This window comes from Meriones unguiculatus, chromosome 6 (genome assembly GCF_030254825.1).
Source record: "Meriones unguiculatus strain TT.TT164.6M chromosome 6, Bangor_MerUng_6.1, whole genome shotgun sequence".
NCBI classification, from domain to species: domain Eukaryota; kingdom Metazoa; phylum Chordata; class Mammalia; order Rodentia; family Muridae; genus Meriones; species Meriones unguiculatus.
Window position 1 is genome coordinate 47,892,689 of NC_083354.1, and position 17,309 is coordinate 47,909,997.

Below are 17,309 nucleotides of genomic sequence, written 5' to 3' on the forward strand. Positions count from 1 at the left end.
TATTCGTGTATGGTGGCTTTGAACTGTTTTAACCTCTTTGCAGTGTGAGAATAATTTATACTAATCATGGTTTTACAAACCCATGCTGCGTCTCTTTACATAAAAGAGAAAATGGGAAAATAACAATTCTTTGTTTATTTTAATCGTGTCATAACCTGGAAGTAGTTTATTTTCCTGAGTTCTAGCGGTCTGCACTTTAACTCTAGGCTTCTCTGTTAGCTTTGGAAGGAATCTAGTCCTTGATAGTGCGGCTTTGTGGGGCGGGGCTGGGACTACAGCATTTTAAACACCGCTCCACCAACACACCTCCACCACCAACACACACACACACACCTTGAGGCTGTGGAAGCTACAACTACAGCGCTAGCTTTATTTGTATATTTTGTTATTTACAAAGAGGTCTTATCGGGGCACATTTTATAAAAATTCTGGATGTTGCCCACTACATTTGTGCTAGAGGTTTGAATTTGTCCTCTCGTCACCTGACAAGGAATCCTTGGCTGTGTTCCCTTTTGTCTAATGGTTGATCAGAGACTCCATAAACCAAGTCTCTTGGGAAGAAAAAAAAACATTTAAGAGAGTGGCGTGTGGAAGGGGGTGGGCGTGGCTCAGGGGTTTGAGCCCAACACGGAAAAACAAAGTAATAGTAAACTCCCCTCCTTGAGAGGATTTCCGCCCCCTTTGGTAAGAATTTACAGCAGATTCATTTTAAAATAAAACCTGGTAGCTCTTTTATGATAGTGAGGGAACTGTGGTCGATCCATGGGGAGGAGGTGGCGTTCACGCTCAGCTAGGGTTCTCCCCTTTACAATGTCCGGGACCCAACCCCAGGGAATGATGGGAATGATGCTGCCCACTTCTGGGTGAATCTTCCCACACCAGTTAATCCAATCACCACAGCCGTGGAGAGCACAGAGGCTAAACCATCCCTCACAGCTGTGCCCAGAGGCTTGCCTCCCAGGTGACCCCAGATTCTGTCCAGCTGAAAACACTAAACCTCACATCTTTCTGATCCGGTACGCCCTGGCACAAAGATGTGGCAATATTTCTGGATTCAGATACACACCAAAGTGGTTTGAAGCTTCCTGACTTACTGTCTTCCCAGCAGAGGCAGATCGATACTCCTTCCTCTGCCTGTCTTGAGTCTCTACAGCCAGGGATGGCGCAGGTGCTTCCACCGGTTTGACAACCCCATGGAAAGCTGAGTGTAAGCATATTCAGTGAGTTCTTTCCTTTCTTTATATCCACGGATAGAGAATTAGATTTTATTTTAAAACAAACAAACAACAGCAGCAAAAAAAAAAAAAAAAAGAAAAAAGAAAAAAAAAGTTTTTGGAATAAGTACTCTGTGAGTGTAAAATTAAGGCATATAGTAATAATTAAGCTTTCATCTAATAAATAAATGCTGCACTCTGTTGAGGGGGAACAAACAGATGAAGATGGTTGGGGCTAAAAACCTACTAATTGCAATATTTTCAGTTCCAAACGAGTTTCGAGCTATAATAACAAGCTAGTCTGTTATTATAAATTATGCCAAGTGCTACAATTGATGGTCCCATTTCTTCCCACATAATTTGTTTTCTCCCTATGACTGCAGACTGAGAAAGCAAGGAAGAAATGTCACCTTTCCCTTAGATTTTAGTAAGGGGAAAAAAAAAATCTGACTTTTGGCTTGAGGCCATGTCTAGGGAAAATGAATTTAAGAGCAGTTCCTTGGAGCGCAGTCACATCAACCCTCATTTGAACGACTTCACAAAGGGAGAGGCATATTGGTACAAATTCCACAATGGAAAGTGCTTTCCCATCAGGACATTTTAACATGAAAACATTTCTTTCCAAAGTCTGTAGCATGTTATTAATATAATAGAACCATGAGTGCTGACTATTATCTGAAATCCCTCAAAACCTCTAATTAAATAAACCTGCAGAAAATGTTAGGTGTGAATCTGACTTCAAAAATGATTCTTTGTCTAATTCCTGGGATGATGGGATAATTATTATAGTGTCCAACTGAGGCATGGGCATGACATTGTAGTATTTTATACTGGGGAGTTAAATACACAGGAGTAGAAGAAGTAAAAGGCACAAGCAAATAAATTATGACAACACATTCCCACCATGAGTTCAAGAAATTGGACGTTGCTACAATCAACGCCTCTTTCCCTTTCTACAAGCCACTAACATTTCTTCCTCCAAATTTAACCTCTTCTTTTGCTGCTTGTTTTTGGAGTCAAGTTTGTGTTCTTCTGTGTTTCAGTTTTCACTCAACAAAACATTTGCAAGACTTATCTGTGATGCTTCATGTTTGTGCATTGGTGGCCTTATAACTAGTGTAAGTAGGAAGGCCTAGTCCACCCCTGGGTTGGTGGACCTGGTGCTATCAGAAATCAAGCTGAGCGAGCAGCGGGAGCAAGACAGTAAGCAGCACCCCTCCATGGCCTCTGCATCAGCTCCTGCCTCCAGGCTCCCACCCTGATTTCCCTCCAGTGATGGAGCGCGCTAAGAATTGTAAGATGGAAACAAACCCTTTTCTCTTCTAGTTGCTTTTGGTCCCAGTGTTCTACCGCAGCTGCAGAAACTCGAGCTAAGACAATATGGTTCAATGGATAGATCACTTTATGGCCAGTGCTACTTCATTCTGTGTCGGAGACTATTTCTGAGGCCATAGAGTTTACTCAACAAATAAAAAGCTGTAAGAGAGCATTCTTCCCATTCTAAGACAGCAGGAAACCCAGACAAACAATCAAGATATGCTACGAGTCCTTCAGACACTATGATTACAAAACCACTGAGGAGACACAAGGCTGCATGTCTGCGTGACGCATTCACCTTTGGTAGATTATCATGTAGCTGGGCAAACAAACCCAAGCCAGAACAACAACAAAATCAGCCTAACTTTAATAAGCAACTGAAGGACGAATTTGAGCATTTGGGCCAGCCCATCTCCATGTCTGTGTAGAGGAATTAGATGCCACAGACAGACTCTGGTGGATTGTGCACGAGACCCTGAAATAGTCTTCATGGGTGTCCCGTGGCTGCCCTTGAGAAAGACAAGATGCACATGAAACCAGAGAAAATGCCATAGGTCAGTTGTGACTCCAACACAGTCTATTTCCCCAGGCCCTTGTGTCACACAACCTCAAAATCTCAAGGTGTTAGAATGGACACCAGAGCCTTCCCTTCATATCCGATGCTATGGGAGGACAAGAATGTGTCTAAGAGTCTAGCCTAGACCTCCCTCAAAATCTCCACATTCAAGCCTGCAGGAGACTCTAAAGGGAGACAGAATTTGAAAGCTGAGCCTCATTGAATTAGATGAAGTGTCATCCATCTTAGGGTGCGTAGACTCTTGGTGACAAAGTGAGTCAAGCTAAGCATCCCCTAAGTCACTGGTTCTCAACTCTCCCAATGCTGGGACCTCCAGCCATAAAATTACTTTTGCCACTTTACAACTGTAATTTTGCTACTGTTATGGGTCGCAATGTAAATATTTTTGGAGATAGAGGTTTGCCAAAGGGGTGACGACCCACAGGATGAGAAACTCTGCGCCAGGTGATCGGTCGGTAAAGGACTGTTTACTCAAACGAGAATCGTGATTCTTTAGGAGGTGATGGCAGAGGATTGGGGGTGGAGGTCAATGGCTGACCATTTGTCTCACACATGCAAGGCCTTGTGTTCGATCCTTAGCACCAGGGATAAGAAGACAACAGTGGAATCTGGAGTCGCTACAAAGTATCACTCATAACATCCAGTGTATATTGAAAAGAAGGGAAATGTGGCCAACATCTGGAAACCAGAGCAGCCAAAGTATGACATGGCCCACATGTCTTACCTAGGGAAGAGTTTAAAGCAGCTATTATAAACAGTTCAAAGGCCCCATAGCTAAAGGAAAAGCCCATATTAATTGGTAAACAAGGACTCTTAGCACAGAAATTATGCAAGTGATAAAAAAGAAACAGTATTTTTAGAACTGATAAACATGAAACTAAAATTAAAATATATCCTGATGGTTACAAGAGTATGGTTTTAGGATGCAGAAGAAAACTCAATAAACTGGAAGACAACTCGATAAAAATGTAATCTGGGGATCAGCAAGATAAAAAAACAAAACAACAAACAAACAAACAAAAAGGTGAAGGAAAACCAACAAGGACCTGCAGAAAGTCTCAGATCATCCACAGTAGTTGAGTTCCGAAAGAGTCTAAAAGATGAATTGCAAAACCATTTAAGATATACTAGCTTAGCTTAGCAAGCACAATTTGCTCTCCCCAGGGAGAGACTGTTGTGGAGGGGAGGCATGGGAGCTGGAGCAGAAAGCTTAGAGATCACATCTTTTTTTTTTTTAAAGGATGAATTAATTCTTTTTTAAAAATATTAATTATAGTTTATTCACTTTGTATCCCAGCTGTAGCCCGTTTTCTCATTCCCTCCCAATCCCACTGTACCTCCGTTCCTCCTTCATCTCCTCCCATTCCCCTCTCCAAGTCCACTAATAGGGGAGGTCCTCCTCCCCTTCCCTCTGACCCTAGCCTATCAGGTCTCATCAGGGCTGGATGCATTGCCTGGTAAGGCTGCTTCCCCCTTGGCGGGGGGGGGGGGGTCAAGAGCCTGCCATTGAGTTCATGTCAGAGATAGTCCCTGTTCCCCTTACTAGAGAACCCACTTGTATACTGAGCTGCCATGGGCTATATCTGTGCAGGGGTTCTAGGTTATCTCCATGAATGGTCCTTGGAGTATCAGTCTCAGATAAAACCCCTGGGCCCAGATTTTTTGGTTCTGTTGTTCTCCTTGTGGAGCTCCTGTCCTCTCCAGGTCCCAGTATCTCTCCCCTGCCTGGGTAAGATGATCAATCCTCACTCAGAAAGACAAACAGGATGGACACTGGAAGAAGGAGAAAACAGGAAACAGGACAGGAGCCTACCACAGAGGGCCTCTGGAAGACTCTACCCAGCAGTGTATCAAAGCAGATGCTGAGACTCTTAACCAAACTTTGGGTAGAGATCACATCTTTAATGGCAGCCAGAAGTCGAAGGAAAGGTGAGGCTTCAAACTCTCAGTTAGCCTCGGGTCACTTCTGCCAGCAACGCTCCCACACCTCTCCATACCCTCCCTAACAGCACCACAAACGAAGAACCAACTACTCAAAAACATGACTCCATTCAGGGCAACACGGCAGCCATATTAATGCATACATTTAGGCAAGCAAGTCGACAGAACTAAACCAATTAAACAGCAACAGGGCTGGTTTTTGTTTGTTTGTTTGGTTTTGGTTTTGGTTTTTTATTTTTTTGAAACACCAAAGTTTCCAGAAACTTCTACATTGTTAGTTAAATGTTAAGTCATTCAACTGCAAAGAGTTAATCTCTTAGAAAGCTAAGCTTATACTTAGCCTATGACCGAACAGTTTTTACTTTTGGACATTTCTCCAACAAAAATGAAAACACAGGTCCACAAAAACACTAACTCAGAAATTTTCATAGCAATTTTATTCATAATAATGGAAAATGGCAAGGCATCTAAATAACCTGATGAGTAGATACAGAAATCATGGCATATTCAACCATTCTTACATGCCACATAAGAACGAACAACCACAACCACAGCAACAGATCTCAAAAACATTAGAATGCCTTGCACAATCCCATCTTTATGAAGCTTTGAATAAGTTAGGCTAATCCATAGTGAGGGAGGGCTCCTCCCCACAGGAGGGCAGGGTGGGAAAGTGGGCACAGGCTACACAAAGCAATATCAACATAGATCTAAGAGTCACCTTGCTCTACCCCTAAATGACAATGGCGGTTGTGTCATATGCATTTATGAAAATGCACCGAACAATAAGCAGACCCGAAATGATTTTAATTGTGCATTGCCAGGAAAGGCTTTTGAAAATATGTTTTCGTGTTGTTTGTAAATTTTTGGCTTAATAGCTTAGGGCTGAAATGCCGATATTCGAGAGGCGGAAGTCAAGGAAGGGAGACTTGAGGCAAAAGGTGGGTAATTCAGTTTCCCCTGCGTCAGGATGTAGGTGACTGCGAGTCTCTAAGCAGCACGGCGCCTGCAACTGATCTACCAATCACAGGGGCCCAGTCTATGTGCTTTCCCTGCTGGGTCTGCCTTTGCTTCCCAGGAGCAAGGGGCGATTGCTAGTCTTGTTCACCCTGCCCGTAGGCCGTAGGCCTAGAGCTCAGTCCTTTTCAGGATGCCCTAGAAGGGACCTTTTCTGGAGGTGGGAAGTGCCTGCGGTTAGGATCTGTTTCAGAAGTCAGTTCCTGAGGCCCAAGAGCTACACCGGTGAACATCTAGAAGGGGGAGGTGGAAGCTGACTGCGCGCCCTGCAGCCGCTGAATACTGTGGCCTGTAAGATTGAGGGGAGGCTGACCCCACCTTGGTGAGGGCCCCCGTGATGCCGCCAAGTGACCACCCTGTCCATGCCAGGTGGCAGGGCATGCGAGCCCGCAGGGCTGAGGGTGCTCGGGTGGGAAGTCTGCAGTGTCAGAGGGTGGCGGTGCGTCTGAGGGGTGCTCTTCCTGGCCCGAGGGACACCTTCTCTGCAGGCTGAATGCGGTGACCCCCCGCGGTGGCGCTGCCTCATTGCGGCCCGGGTGAGCGGCGCCCCCTGGTGGCGGACCACGGCGCTGGGGAACGCTGGTCACCTGCAAGAACAGGGCGGGACACCGCTCTCGGCCTGGAAGTCAGACCAGCTGCATCCCATCTCCCCATCTCACGATTCTAAGTGCGAAAGCACGGAGGGCCCGGCTTTCTCTGATCTTTCAAACCCCTCCCGACTTTGGGAGCCCTTCTGGAATTCCAGTTGCCTTTTCCCAGTCCTAGCCCAGGGGAGGGCGCTCTTGTCATTTCGAGAACACCTCCCCGCCCTCCCCGCTACCCTCTTATCTTCCCCCCTCCCCCCCCCCCGTGCTCTTCCGTAAGCTTCTGTTTAAGAAGGTACAGTCTAATGCTTGTCCCTATCTGAGACCTCTGAGGAGGACACGGAGATTTGGGGGCTGGGTACGTTTTAAATGATGTAGTACTGGGAGATCCAAAGGGAAGTTTAGGGGAGCCTGAACAGAAGACCTTTTAAAATAAGCTGCCCCACTTGGCTCTGATTACAGCCCTGGGGCTCCAGCTGGGGAGAGAGAAGGTGGGAGGGAGGGTGGGGAGCCAGCTTCGGCTGAAGCAAGGGAGGGAGGCTGCCCCAGGAGGAAGCTCCTTGGGAGGATGGCTCTTCCGCTCTCTGGGGTGTAGCAGTCCCGTTCCAGGACCCCGGGGCAGTACTTAGAAGTAGAAATGCTTTCCTGGGACTGGTTGGCTAGCCTCGAAGGTCATTCCCGAGGCATTTGGTGGGCAGAGAACCGCGCCGGCTCCAGTTTCATGACTTGGTCTAAGCTAGCCTTGAAGGACTTCAAAGGGGCTCTAAACCCCTCTCCTGGCCTTACCACTGCTCTCCTTCAGGTTCCCCGATCAGTGAGTTCTCAAAATGTGCACGTGCTTGCTCATCTTTCTATCTTTGTTCACAACTTTGTTGTCCCCTCTGCCTACACTTTTGACCCTTGAAATCAGCCCTAGCCCATTCTCTGATTTCTCAACTGAACTCACAGCATTTGGGTCTTTGTCAAGTTCCCATCCTTGCTCAAGGTATATACATCCTGCAAAGTGAGGGAATGTGCCGTGTCTGCTCCTTGTACATACCAGCATTATTGACAGCTCGAAGTGACCTCCCTTATCTATCTGTGGGATGTGGTGGTCCTACTGGCCTCACAGTTCAAGAAGAAGCTCTGGGTGAGACTCTTCCCCTGGAGATAAGCTCCTCCCCTTGGAGGGCATGCTTAACCAGCTGTCCTCCCCCCACCTCCTCAGCCTGCTCAGCCTTTGCCCAAATTCCTGCCAGCTAAAGATTAGAACCATGATCTCTCTCAGCCTTTGCTTCATCATTTTTGCCTCTTCTGAGCCCATCTTCTTCCCCACCTTCCCATCACCAGGTCAGCCTTGGCCTTGCTTCCTACCTCTCTGGCTCTCCTCATCCCTCTTCCAACAGCCTGGCGAGGCTAATTGAAGGGTCTCAGTGAGCATATTGGTTCACCTAGACTCACTCCCCGTGGTGGAAGATTCCAGTATAGCATTTGTCTAAGTCTGCTCCCTCTTCTGAGCACAGAGCTGTACCTGTACAGCAGTTAGGTAGCGCCCCGAGACTAGTTCTGGCCATGAGCCTGGGAACAGAAGGACTCTGTGCTGCTTCTGCCTAAAACATTTGCTTACCAATGCGAGACCTTCTCAGCTTTCTTCCCTGCCTCATTAACTGTGGATTGATGAAACAGAGGTACCTCAAGTCCAAATAGCTGGCATACTGAGCCAGCCTTGGAAGCCACCGCCCTAGAGAGGCCACCCAAACAAGCCGTGGGCTTTGTGCAAACAAGAGATAAATGTGTGTTGTGTCATGTGACTGAAGCCTAGCCAAGCCTATTCTGGGTGATTTGAGGAGCTTGTTAAACGAATGCATGGCTTGGCAAACTGTAATGATCTATGCACATTTTATTATTGTTATCAAAGTGTAGCAGGTACCTAGGGAGCAGGGAGTTTAGCAAAGTAGTGAGCCTTGTGTCCTGTGGCCACTGTACAGGGCTGGAAATGGGTGTGGAGACTGATAAATGGGCAGAGCATGCCATGAGAGAAAAGCTCTGTCTCATTAATGATTTGCCAAGGGCCTGCCTAGAACCCTGTTTACATATTTAATCACCGATGAAAGGTTAACGAATTTGGCCTTATTGGCAGGGGGTGGACAGTTTCCCTCCGACGTTTGGTTCCTGTGGCTGGGAAAGATGGGATTTTTCTCCTGGATCTGCAAAATTCCCCGCCCCCCTCTCCCTTCCTCTCACACATGCCTCTGCCAGTCTCTCTGGGAGGCTGCAACACAGTGTTTTAATGTCAAGCTGACACTAATTCAGGACCCTGCTTAGCTGCGCCTCTCCATCTCTGGAAGTGTTGAAGGCAAATACAACATGCCTTTGTTTCTTAAGCAAAAACATGCCAACCAGTTTCCAGATGAGCATGGTCCCCAAAAGGCCTGTCTGTGTACCTCACTCTCACAGCTCTGCATGTCAAAGTCCTCTCCTCTTTGGCCCTTTCCTCCGTGTCTGTTTTTTACCTTGCGGTGCCCATAGGGATCACTGGATCTTTTCTGATGAGTAGTTACGGCATTCTTAGAATACTTACGTGGGTAAATGAACATCCAACTTACATGACTTTAAAGAGATTCCTCCACGTCGATCTCACAAGTCAATGAACTTACGTGAGAAAAAAGGAGGCCTTCTCACACCCAAGATTCCCCCTCACCTCAGAAGGAGAGAGGGGGTTGGGGCAAATGGAAAGAGCCTGGCATCCTGGCAAGTTATTTGTGTGATGTGAGCCTTGCTAACTGCTTCCTTGACTTTGGATTTCTCATTTTTTTCCTTTCCTTTCCTTTCCTTTCCTTTCCTTTCCTTTCCTTTCCTTTCCTTCTTTCCTTCCTTCCTTCCTCTCTCTCTCTCTCTCTCTCTCTCTCTCTCTCTCTCTCTCTATCTTCCTGAGACAGGGTCTCCCTTATATAGCCCTGACCATCTTGAACTCAATATATAGATCAAGGTGGCCTTGAACTCACAGAGATCTGCCTGTCTCTGCCTCCCAGGTGCTGGGATTAAAGGTACACTCCACTGTGCCTGACTAAGAGTCTTTATTTTCAAATAGAACCCAGAGACTAGTGTGGCCTCCATCATGTACTGTCGTGAGGAACCTGGCAGAAGGCTTTGGACCAAAAGATACTTAATAGAGATCTACCCCTCTTCTTCCAGGAAGAGCCAAGGGATGGCAGACCCTTCATTTCCTGGTTCTCTGGTTCCTCCCATGGAGGCTGGATGATACAAGAAGGATGGGTAAAGATGGTGAAAAGGGAAGGGTTTCCTAGGGCTGGGTGGGGTGGCAGGAAAAGATATAGTTGTGGTTGTGCCCAGGTCGGGGACTGGGATCCTGAGTCCTACTCTACAGGGTCTCTGAACTCCATGGAGAAGCAAGGAAAAGAGACCAAAGACATACTATGGCCTTCGTAAATGAAACATAAAGGCACCCCTGGTGGATAATCCCCATGGTCAATTTGACTGGCTTTGGCTCTAATGCACGGGTGACCCACCACCCAGGGCTCGAGGGCTACCTTCATCTGCCTGGAAGATGGAATTTCTGGATCCCTTTCACAATCGTAGAAATGGACTTCGACTTTGTGCAGGATGTTCCTGTGTTTTCATGGGAATCTCGCGCAGGATACACTCAAGGAAGTCTGCGGCGCTTTGCTCTCTAATTGAAAAGAAAGTGAGCTCTTTAGAGCCCCTCTGGCATTTGGGAGGCAAGATTTGCTGGCTGGTAGTAAACGATCAGTTAAGATTATGTTATTCACAGATATAGTGTTTGTGACCAAGCTCATTCATTGCGGGATATGAACTCAAGGGCCTCCCAAGAGCTCATTCCCACGAGTCGATGACACTGGCCTGTGTGGAAAGCAAGCCAAAGGCCCACACAACCAGCAAGGCTTGGAGCCTGCTTAGCACCAGGCAGATGGCATTGAGAATGACATGGCCTCCTTGGCTACAGGCCTCAAAAGGTTGAAGCATGGGCATTTTTTTGTCTAGAAGGTACAAATTCTGCCTGCTCTCTAATAGACCCACAACAGCGCAAACTCATAACCAACTTACACCCATAACAAAATTATAATATATTAATAGCAATATAATAAAGGCTTGTGTGTGGGGAGGAGGGGAGCAACCAATCTTTCAGAACCTGAAGGATGGCATTCATTGTTCGTGAGGTTTGCTGAAGGCCGTGCCTTCAGAATCCGGCTAAGTTGCAGTGAGGAAGCCCAGGGTTAGTTGCGGAGAATCATGTTCCAAGCAGAACCGTTGCGCATGCTGAAACTGGCCCACGGGATTGTTTGGCGCCTCCTCCTCGGCAAGATCTGTGGAAATGAGCCCGGAGGCTTCTGAGAGAATGCTGTTGGTAACGCTGGCTTCCATGAAGACTTCAGTCTCGCAGTAGTAGCTTGGCCGCACTGACCCAAACCTGCTAGCTTCTCACCACAGAAGTTGTTTCTGGAGGGTGCTGAAATGCCACATGGGGCAATGACAATTGCCTAGCCGCTTCGGTGGCACAGGGAACCAGCTCTCCATCTCGCACAGGGCCAGAAGCTGAGTCAGTCTGGTAGAGCCCCTAAGTGGCATGGCTGCTCAGGTCAGGATCTTCTCTGCCAATCTTTGGGCCCTTGAGGAGCATGACAAGCACATGAGTGTGCCCCTGCTGCCCACCAAGCACTCTGTGGGAGGAGGTCCTAGTGTAAATGGAGGTGAGATTTACAGGGAGCTCTTAGGGAAACACGAAGGATCACTGCTCGGCCCCGAGTCAGTCTCCAATATGCAAAACTGTTGGTAAAAGGCCTCCTCCCTGGGCCTCTGCCTTTGGCTCTCTGTTATAAGAGTGGTTCCCCCCCCCCACCTCCCTCCAACCCAGGGTCACAGAAGATGCCCACCTCCACCCAGAGGTAGTGAGAAGAAGCTGAGAAAATGCTGACGAATACATCATGTTTGCAAGCAAGTCAGCCTGGCCGCCCTCTTTGTGGGCTGCAGCTCGTGTCTAGCCCAATGGCGGGGGCATGCACTCTGCCCCATCCCTCGCTCTGGCTGTGTCTCGGATCATTCCGCTTTCCTCCTCTGCCCGTGAGTTGAAGTCGGGATGGCGAAGTCCACGCGAGGCCACTCTTCTGCTTTCCGGGGAATGGTAGGAACGCCATCTCATGTCTCTGAGGAGGAAGGGTCTGGTCTCCACTGTGAGGGTGGGAGACCGGGCCCTCCTTAGGTGGGTTCCTTGCAGCTTCCTCAGGTTGAAAGGCAGAGAGAAACATATGCTGATAGGAGGGTAGAGAGGCTTTGGGTTCCCGTGAACAGTGTTTGGATGACCTAGCCTCTCGTTCCTTAGTGCCTGCTCTGATACCAGGGTGGAGGTTAGAGAGAGGGCTGTACTTCCCAAATGGTAGCTTCCAAATCAGCCTCGAGGGCAGACAGTAGGCAGGCAAGGGGGGCCATCCCATTCTGGGGTCCACTATAGACCGAATCCAAATGAAAAGTGGCCACAGCCAGCTCCTGTAGCCCAGTTCTCTCTGTTAAGAAACCAACCATCCCCTCTTCTTCTGCCTCTCTGCAGGTTGTGGGTGGAGCCACAGGAGAGCTGGGCTGCCTGGCATGGAAGGCATGGCCCCCTTTTCTCACTCTTCTTAAGTATTCCTGAGAGACTGGTGAGAACAGAGGCTGCCTGATGATGGGCGTCTTGTTGGAGGACCCAGTGCTGAGGAGAGCCTGCCTGTGTGAGGGACCCCTTTCTGGACTCTCCAGATCAGTGCTCATTCAGTTCAGTACACTTCAGGTCTTCAGAACCATGGGGGAGACTTTAGGAGGGAGGAGGAGGAGGAAGAGAAGGAGGCAGGGAGACAAAGGGTGAATGGGACTGTCTTTCTTAAGAATGAATGAAAGAAAGGAAAGAAGGAAGGAAGAAAAGAAGGAAGGAAGAAAGGAAAGGAAGGAAGCAAGGAAAAGGAAGGAAGGAAGGAAGGAAAGGAAGGAAGGAAGGAAAGGAAGGAAGGAAGGAAGGAAGGAAGGAAGGAAGGAAGGAAGGAAGGAAGGGGAGCAAAAGGCATGTTAACATTAGTACAATCAGGTGTGGCGGGGTGGGGGCAGGCTCTGGGGCAGGGCAGCAAGTGGCTGCTGCAGGTCAGATGAGAGCCACGGCATTCTCCTGCAGGCTATATTCCCTGTTCTTCTTCACCCTCCAGATGATGACAAAGAGCAGCAGTGTGCCCAGGGCCTTGTAGGCCACTTGTAGGCCCAGGTACCTGTGAGGCAAGAGGAGACAGGAACGGTAAGGGAGGAGGGCTCCTCAGCTCATGTCCTCCGACCAGGGACAGGAGGAAGATCAACACTGTTTTCACAGTGGCCTAGGAGCTGTGAAGAGCGTTACTTGGTGTCACCTCCCAGGTGGGGGTCACTTTGGACAAACACATGACACTAGTGGTCCTCTGCTCTCCAGAAACGATACTACTGCCCCAGCTGTCTTTCTGCTGCTGGCCTTCGCTGTTTGTCCCCAGTATTTCTAGCCCTTGCATAACCACTGCAAGCCCACCTTCTCCACCATTTCTAGATGATGGAGAGATGGCTGGATTTGGCTCGCTGACATAGTTTAGACTCCCTTCCCGAGACCTCTGCTGGGGACCATGCTGGATTCTCCTGTCTCCAAGCAATGGAGACTGCCTGGTATCTATCCACATCCATAATCTTTCTCAGTCTCCAGGTACCCCTTTATCTTTGGTGACTTTTTTTTTTCTGCTATGAGTCTCTGATGGGCTCATGAGGGGACCACTTCAATGCAGGTGTCCCCTCACCTGAATGATTCCCCCAAATGCCTGCCATAGTGACCTCTGCTCTCTGTCCATGGCAGAGTCTTCAGAGACATCTCTCTTATCTTGTTCCTTAGAAGCCTGACAGCCCCTACCACAGCCATAAGGCTAAATTAATTAATTAATTAATTAATTAGGCTTTTTAAAATTCCCTGATGGGACCACAGGCCCAATCTCCTAGACACCCCTGTGTGTAGGAGCCCTCACCTGTTTCGGAGACTGTCATTGTCATAATATGCACAGGCCCCTCGTCTCCCTGAGCATAGGTGGTTCCACCGGATACAGGAGGAGTCGATGATGAGGCCATATAGGGCTGGAGCTGGCAGCCAGGCTGGCAACAATGGGAAAGAGATTTCAGAGTGTTTGAGTGACGTGGAGCTGCAGTGTGCCTGAGCCCCCCCCCGTGCCAATGGAATGGTCCACACATCTGAAGCCAACTCTACCTCATCCTTGGAATCACAGTGACATGGGAGAACAGAAAACTGCCAGTGAAGCTTGAATTCTCCTTTCACCAGAAGGCTTAGGAGATAAAGAGGGAATCATTTCAGGACAGAATGAATCACGGGGTCAGCCAGATGCCAGCTCAGACACACCACACAGTTCTCATGCTCAAGGTTGGCCCCAAGTAGAGAGTCCATCTTGAGAGTACTAGCATCCCCAAGTCCTCACATGGCCTCCACTGACGAGGGTTTCATTGTAATGAAGAGCAAGTGAGCAAGAGGGCCCAAGGAGGCACCGGAGGCACCAAACCCCATTTTACTGAAGTTCAAATCCCAGGCTCTTCTCTCACTCCAAACTGCCCCACTAGATTAGACAACACCCTTTGGAGACCTAGGCTCCCAAAATGTACCTGAGTGGTAAGGTGTAGTCCAGCAGGCACCATACTTTACTCGGTGCTGAATGTTCTAGATACCAACCACCCAACCCCATTACACTCTGTGTTGCTAGCTAAGCTGTGGGCAGCCAGTGGGTCAGGGTGGACTTGTCCAGGATTTACAATGGGGACGGGCCATCCCATTCTCAGAGACATGGTACTGAAAACACCTGATTATCTAGCACCCCGTGAGTTGCTGTTTCTGGAAGAAAGAAGCAATCTAGCCCTGTGGCCCTACCCATACTTGAGAAACTCCCAGGAGCAGCCCCTCAGCCCCTGCTCTGTTTCCGGTGTCCAGGTGAACAGTGGCTGGAACTTGACCCTAGAGACACATCCCTAAATAGAAAAGAAGCCAAAGGAGAGTTTTCAAGCACATCTCAGTGGGTAACTGTAAACCTGCTGGAGTTTATAAATAGGCAATCTTTTCATCTACCCCAGAGTACAGCTGTGTTCTTAAGCCATGAGTGGAATTCCTCCAGGCCTAGGTTTTCTAACTGTAGCCCCACATTGAGTTATCTGAGCACAGGTGGAAAATCAGAAGCAGCAAGTGCTTGGAGCTGCGGGACAGAGAGGCCATTCTTTAGGTCACCAATAGAAGCAGGGCAGGAGGTCCTCTGGGAGGAATGCCAGGTCTCTTTCCCTGCCAGGGCATTAGAGTAAGCTATAAACCAGCTATGGATGATAAGTCATAAATAAACACAGGGAGCTGTGCTGACAAGCCAGCCTCTACCCAGACAAGATACCCTGTGTCCCCTGTGTGGCCCAGGAATGTGACTGCCACTTAGAGGGTTAAGGATCTTTCGGAACTTAAAGATCATCATAGATGGCTTGAGTTCAAGAAACTCCATTGAAAATGCTGGCTTAGTCCCTACATAGGCTCCTGCCCAGGTGACCTCAACAGGAATGATGGTACATGCTGGAAGGATAATGGAAGCCATGGCAGGGCAAGATGTGACCTGTGTCCCTATGTAATAATGCAGAGCAGGCTCCATACAGGTTTCAGTGAGAGGGTGCACATCGATAGTAACTGAAATCCTTCTGCCCGGAATCTCCAAATCCCCACTCCTGCCGTCCTTAGAACAAAGATTCTCTGTTGAATCCAGTCTCTTTACTGTTGTTCACCCATCATAGCAAGACCTCCATATTTGTGCCTCGTGCTCAGTCTAATGCATGGGTGCATCACGGTTTTCAAAGGGCATCCCAGGGCTGGCAGTCTGGGAAGGCATCTGCTATGTGCTTGCTCACTGCACTCAGGGAAGCCAGATGCCACCTGTTCCCACGGGGATGCTCTCTCCCTGTGGGTCTCTGCTGACCACATGTATGCACAGCTTGAGTGTTGAGATGGGGAGCTCCATGCTACTTGAGAACAGACAGGGTTCATAGGCAGAGGATCCCCTGACAGAAGAGACATTTGATGAACCATGGCAGAGGAGAGAAGTCTGGAAAATGGGAAGGAAGCCAGAGCTCAGCTCTGAAGCTCTGTCTGGGGCAGGAATGCAAGGTTTTGTTTCCTAGGGCGGATTCTTGGAGAAATATTTAAAAATACCTGCTTTTAACTCTGTGTTCAGTATTCTCATGCCCTTTTCTTTCTCTCGCATAATTTAATTTGGCGTGAATGCTGTAGACAGAATCTTTCCTGATCTCAAGCAATCAGGCAAACTGTCCCTGTCAGGGTTTGGTACCTGCTGTGAGGTATATACAGCTCCTCTCTGCAGCTAAGATGAGACAGGGCTTCCCCCAACCTTCCTCACCCCCCATAGCTTTTAGATGCTCGGGGTCCAGGGCCTCTACTCCAGAAGGAAGGCTCTTAGTTACCTACCCAGCAAGCGCATCAACAAGAACTGCACTCCAATGGCAAATGACTTTTCATCCTGGTTCACCACACTGAAAGGGAAAATGGAAAATTAGCATTGGGAGGGTTCTGGGCAGCAGCATCACCTGGAGGGGGTGGGGGAGGGGAGATAGACAGAACAGAGCAGGTCAGAACCAGTCCTCGTGCACCTGACCAGGCACACGATGAGAGTCATCCGATGAATCCTTCTGTTATGCTCATGGTTCTCCAAGCACCATTGCTAGACCAGAGGCATCACCTAGGCTAACCGGTCTTCAAAAATACAGATTCTCAGCCTGCATGTATTAAAAACATGGATATTCCAGGAAAGGTGCTGTCCAGAGACTACTCGGAGAGAAAGCAGGCAGGAGAGACAAAGAGCAGAAAGGAATTTCTGGCTGGAGGCTTAGGCAGCAGGTCTGAACAACATCCACATCTGAGCAACATCTCGTACCAGGAAAAGAGGACCCGGGGCTGTGAGCTTCTGTGCAGGTCTGAAACAATTCCTTGCCCTGGGCTAGCGTTGTGAGGCATGACTTGAGCAGCTGCATAGGATGCCATGCCCGGAAAGGCCCAGCTTTGGTTTATGTATGACTTGAAATTCTTAATGATTCACAAGTCAAAGGCTTTGCAGTTCCATTGGCATCGGGTTCCTGTGGATTCTGCCAACGGTCCTGCTTTTCCCTGCTTTTCCTGAGGGGAGGCAAGGCCAGGCAAAGAGGTTCAGCTCTCCCTAGGGAACTGCCACCTCAACTGGAAAGTGGAAAGAGAGGGGGGCATCTCAGACACAGGGTGGGGAGCTCAGAGCCGAGGTGGAAGCGCCTGCTGTGTGGCCAGACTCCTAGGTGCTTTCAGCACCCATAGTCCTGGGTGGGTGATAATCATTTGAAAAGGAATTCAGAGCTAAGGGGACAGTAAGGAAGAAGACTCAAAAGTAACCTTCCAGATCACTGCACGTCATTTTACAATTATAAGCAGTCAGCCGGCAAATGGGAGACATCTTCAGGGGCTGACCCAGTGAAGGGATGTTCTTTGGGGTTCAAGTAGGAGAGAGAGGCCCCCCTGGGATCTCCCAGCAGACAGTGCCTGAAAATCCAGTTGAATGTTCTTTCCCTCTCTGTCTACAGCTTCCCTGCAATGGTCCA

The 17,309-nt window shown here is 48.6% G+C and overlaps 1 protein-coding gene across 4 annotated transcripts in view; it reads right to left on the bottom strand.

The window, feature by feature from the left end:
- Positions 1 to 5,460: 5,460 nt before the first annotated feature.
- Positions 5,461 to 17,309, bottom strand: part of Slco2a1 (solute carrier organic anion transporter family member 2A1) — a 79,126-nt gene continuing 67,277 nt past the window's right edge. For 2 of the 4 annotated variants that reach the window (XM_060385414.1, XM_060385412.1), the window contains exons 12-14: positions 16,153 to 16,217; positions 13,667 to 13,790; positions 5,461 to 12,898 (exon numbers count right to left, since the gene is read on the bottom strand). In XM_060385414.1, the coding sequence (XP_060241397.1) occupies positions 12,778 to 12,898; positions 13,667 to 13,790; positions 16,153 to 16,217 (310 nt within the window). In that variant the 3' untranslated portion in view covers positions 5,461 to 12,777. The other 2 variants (XR_009592338.1, XM_060385415.1) reach the window with 2 other exon arrangements.